This window comes from Austrofundulus limnaeus, unplaced genomic scaffold (assembly GCF_001266775.1).
Source record: "Austrofundulus limnaeus strain Quisiro unplaced genomic scaffold, Austrofundulus_limnaeus-1.0 Scaffold308, whole genome shotgun sequence".
Lineage (NCBI taxonomy): Eukaryota > Metazoa > Chordata > Actinopteri > Cyprinodontiformes > Rivulidae > Austrofundulus > Austrofundulus limnaeus.
In genome coordinates this window covers 587,570-592,379 of record NW_013952710.1, presented here as the reverse complement: position 1 = coordinate 592,379, position 4,810 = coordinate 587,570, and the positions used below count along the sequence as shown (strand labels likewise).

Sequence of the window (4,810 nt, the reverse complement as noted above, 5' to 3'; positions counted from 1 at the left end):
GATTAATTTTACCTATATGTAGAAAATGTTACATTTACATCGCATCATGGATCAGGCAGCAGCATCTGATCAATATTTGATCCATGATGTGATGTAAATATAACATTTTCTATATATTGATAAAATTAATCACTGAAATAAAATAACTGTTTTTGTCACTTTTACTGTGGATTGCATCATCTCTGTTACATACAGAAGAGAAACCTGACTGAAGTGAAACATAAATTTATGGATCTGTGTTTGATTACTCTGCCTGGCTTTCTCAAGGACCAGGATGTGACACAAAAATCTGAATTATGGAACTGAAAGTGAAAGTAGTCAAACTGAATTTTTAATAAACCAAAATACAGTTTCAAAGCAAATTAATTCATATTCAAAACTTGAAATTCAGTTTCAGTTTAGTGAAATTAATTTTCAAACCAATGCGTTCAATTTCAAATTATGAACCTTCAGATTCAATCTGAGAAATTCAAATATAATTTCTGCTGACACAAGATTTATCCTATAGTTTTGGGGCATCTCTTTGCTGAGGAGAGATGGTGGAGGATGGTGCTGAGGCCTTTATTTTATATTGTTTAAGCAAGTATTTGAAATAATTTGGACTCTCCTTCAGGGGAGGACACCCGTAYCTGACGGGTCTGGCGGTAGCAGGCGGAGCGTACTATCTGGGTCTGGAGGGGGCGATTATTGGACCCATCCTGCTCTGCATCCTGGTGGTGGCAGCTAACATCTACAGCGCCATGCTGATGAGCCCCAGCTCAGCGCTGCCCACACCTGTGCAGCCAAACTGGCCGGTCCACCCCATGAGGTACAGACCAACCTGATTTATACAGTGGGTCAAATGAGGAAACCAGTGTTGCATCGTTCCCTTCTTGTGATTCTCAGGGCTTTCGCAGACTCCACCCCCTCAGTCCTGAAGAAGTCCCCCGAATCAAAGTGAGGGGGTGTGTCTCTGTGGAACACCAGCTGGCTTCCTATTGGCTGATTCTTTGGGGGAACTCCCGCCCCTCCCTCGGAGCTCCTGGCAGGCTCGCCGAGGTCGACCCGGACCAAGAAGTGATGGCGAGGTGACTCCCGATGCAGCCTGCTAACCGGAGCGAGCGGTTCAGAACCAGCTCACACAGACCTGCAGAAAATCCTGATCCCAAACCTGGACCAAAACCCAAATTGGGTTTTTAACAGGGATACAACAAATGTTCAGCAGATGACCAAAAAGGCCAATTTACAGGTGGATTGGTTTAATTTTAGCTTTTTCCCCCCCAACCCATGAATGCATCAAAGCTAAACAGCTACTTAGCGCTAGCAATAGCATGTTTTTGAAAAGGAACATTWTACCAAGCGATAAAAACTCAAATTTAAATATTTATGATCCCTAACTCTTTGAAAAGTGAGAGCTTATCAATAAAGCTGAAGAAAGCACTTTTTGCAAACAAGTGAAACAAATGAAAAGGTTGAATAATTTAAACATTTGCTGTGAACACAGTAACAATCTAACAACAGATCAGATGTATTGTTTTCACAAATATAATGTTGGATGTTATCTGGTGCACTTTTATGTCCTGAGAGCCGTATATATTAAACATAAAACATAAAACGGTGCATTAGGAAGAGGAAGGATTTTTTTATTTCAAAACTAGGCATCGATTGACCAAGTGTAACTTACAAATAAATAAATTCTTTCAAGACTAAACCAGAGAAAGTGAACTCCTATGTGTTTGTTGTTTTCACTACAAAACAACATGCAGTATTTTACTTAAACCAGTTTAACATAAGGTTCTCATAGAACTTCTTTTGTTCCTTCACAATAAGAGCCTGAAACACAGACGCTCCGTCACAATAAGAGCTGAAACACAGAGGCTAAGTCTCGACTTCTAAATACACTTTGAATTTTTGGTCTGGTCAATGTTTTACTGAAGAACATTCTTCAGTTTTCTGAGGTTATCGGTGTATGTATTTGAGACTTTTATTGTGAAGGTAAGAAAAGTTGTGCTGCAGTGAGTGATAAACTGCACCTCAGACTGCTTCAGATATTTTTTTTTGACCTAACTTGGTAAAAGTGCACCCGTAACTCTTTAGATACAAATTAATAACATAAATACAGTAAGTGGATAAAAGAAATTTAAAAAGTATTTGTACTTCTACCTCTAACTGGAGTTCAGCTTCTCTGAAGAGGAAMTGAACTCTTCTTTTTCTACAGAGCTCCTGGCTCCAGACGTATGTTTAAGGGTTTATTTCTTTTTAATTAAACTCGTATTTCTGTTGTGGTAGTTGTAAGTTATTGAAGCTAGATGTATAATAACCAGACTTCACCTCTGTTTAATGATTAATCCTTACAGTTGAGCCAAAGTGACTGTTGAGAGTTTGACTACTGTAGTGACTACATGTCCTGTGTTCAAAATAAACCCGGCTTTATATTTATTTATTTAAAACTTTAGCACAGACAAGCTTTCTGCTAACATTTCTGTGCTGAAGCACTTGGATATGTTCAGGTTTGACATGTGAGCACTTTTAGGTTTTTGGCACAAATGTGACTGCATCRGTTCAGTTCAGAGACGTTATGGTTTCTGCTCATTTCTGCTTTTTGAAAAAATWAATTAAAGCCACATTTATTGAGAGTTCAAGCACTTTAAAAAAAGTTTAAAGTACTTTACATCGCTTTAAGCTTTACTGAGCGGAACAGTACGGATGTGTTGTGTTTGTACAGTTATCCATACAGCTACCATGTGAGCTAAAGGAGAGGAGGAGCTGGTTGCAGAGTTGAACTAATATACTGAATTTTTTTTTCTTTTTGATCATAACTGTTTTTATACTGGATATTGACTGAATAAATATATTTTAAATCATTTTCGCTTTAAGTAGTTATTTTGCCTGTATTTATTTTCATTGTTTTGCTTCACTTTTTAACTCTTAAAATGTTTAATTTACAGAATCGTTACATTAAAGTACCTGTGACATGCATGTTGTTCAAATACAAAAAGTCAAAGAAAACAGCTTTGTGTTTAAGGAAGTTGGTATAATACACACAATTTAACCCATTTTGTCGCATAACTGGCATTTTTTCTTTTGAACTTGGCTCAGCCAAAGTAAAACAGGAAGTGACATCAAAGGGGAACTCTAACAAAGAAAACTCTGGTCTTTGTTTATTGAAACAATATTATTTGAACTCAGAGTCTTGTTCATCTCTCTGATAGTGACTCAAAATAATCTTAAGATAATCTAAAGAAACATCAGATTCTTCTCTACAGTCTGTTATCAGCTGTTGTAGCAACGCACATGCAGACATTCCCCTTTGACATCACTTCCTGTTACTTTACAGGCAAATATCTCAACAACTGTTCATCTCAGTGACATGAAATTTATTCTTGCAATATTTTATCAATGYCCTCTTTCTTAAAATGCATTCATATGYATTACAAAAATTTGAMGTCACAGACACTTTAAAGGGAWAGCTCAGATTTTGTCGGGAGCTCTTTGAAGAACCTCAGWTAAAATAAATGGAGTTTGATTCTAACTAGTTCGACGAGCTAACGGCTAAATTAATTTTCTCTCCTGTTAAAACAACTGCACTTAAAACATTTCTGTAGCACGTAAAATGTTTTTTGCACGTCTTTACCTCACCATAAATTTCACGTCACACTGTTTATGTAAAATTCTGTGGCTATTYCCACAAATAAACCAGCTTGGGGCAGAATTAACAAGCGTGAATCACTGAAATTTAAGACTCGAGTGTTTCTAACCTGGGTGAAGTTGACCCCACCAGCTTTTTCAAATCTTACAAAATTGAGCTGTTTTCTCCATTTAGTTAGAGCCATCTACAACAGGTAAGATACTGCCCATTTCTCCAAACCCTACTTCCAAAAAAAGAAAAAAAAGTCTGATGTATATTTGTAAAGAGTTTAATCACAGACTAGGAGTTTGTCCTTGATCACGACTGAAAGAGTCACTCATGAGTAACAGCCTGATAGAAAGCCTGAAACTTGAGAACAAAACTTTCCCTGGATGAACGGAAATAAAATTAAAAAAAACTTGGTGAGAACTGACTCAGACTGTGTCATCTGTTCTGTAAAGGCTTTACAGATTGTCAACGTGTCAGCAAAGCTCTGGACAGATGGACGGAATGAATATGAAATCTGTGAAACGCTTCAGTGCAGCTGCTGCTGAAGTCAGGAATTAATCCAAAATAAGACAAAAACACGGCTGTTTTGTCCTAAAATACACTTTGCTACAAGAAACATCTCAACTTAAAAACATCCGTTTGTAAGAGCTCAGAGAGGGGAAGAAAAGAGGGCCTTMGTAGATGAAACATCAGAACCAAATCCAAAGACTTGAATGATTCAAGATAAGAACAAGACAAAACATTACATTCATAAATCAGTTCTATCTGTTGTGCTTTGAAATGTGTTGAAAACTCTCAGCTACTACCACACCACATCACATATACAGCTCAGTAACTGTAAAACTGACTGAGTTATACTCATTTTTGTCTTTGCTAAGGTTGATTAGCTGTGGCGGCCATCTTGAACTGGGTTTAGATGTACATCCATGCGTTACTGTTTGCAAGTTTTATTCAAATCTGCCCACTGGTTCATGAGATACTATTTCACTAACACTACAGACAAATGCACGAGCTAAAACACTAGCGCCACTGCGGAGGATGATGAGTTAATTTCATCAGCTGAACCTCACTCATACTGAAAAACAGGTTTGATGAAAGTTTGGGTGTACCATCCAGAACTAACTCATCAACTTTTGGTCAAGTCAATTCAAGATGGCCGCCACAGACCTTGAAAAAACACACAAATGGCAACAA

The 4,810-nt window shown here is 37.5% G+C and overlaps 1 protein-coding gene across 2 annotated transcripts in view; it reads left to right on the top strand.

Moving 5' to 3' along the window:
* Positions 1-2,844, top strand: part of tmem245 (transmembrane protein 245) — a 27,901-nt gene extending 25,057 nt beyond the window's left edge. For both annotated transcript variants that reach the window (XM_014021862.1, XM_014021863.1), the window contains exons 16-17: positions 614-808; positions 886-2,844. In XM_014021862.1, the coding sequence (XP_013877316.1) occupies positions 614-808; positions 886-940 (250 nt within the window). In that variant the 3' untranslated portion in view covers positions 941-2,844. The remainder of the gene's footprint in view (positions 1-613; positions 809-885) is intronic.
* Positions 2,845-4,810: the final 1,966 nt, after the last annotated feature.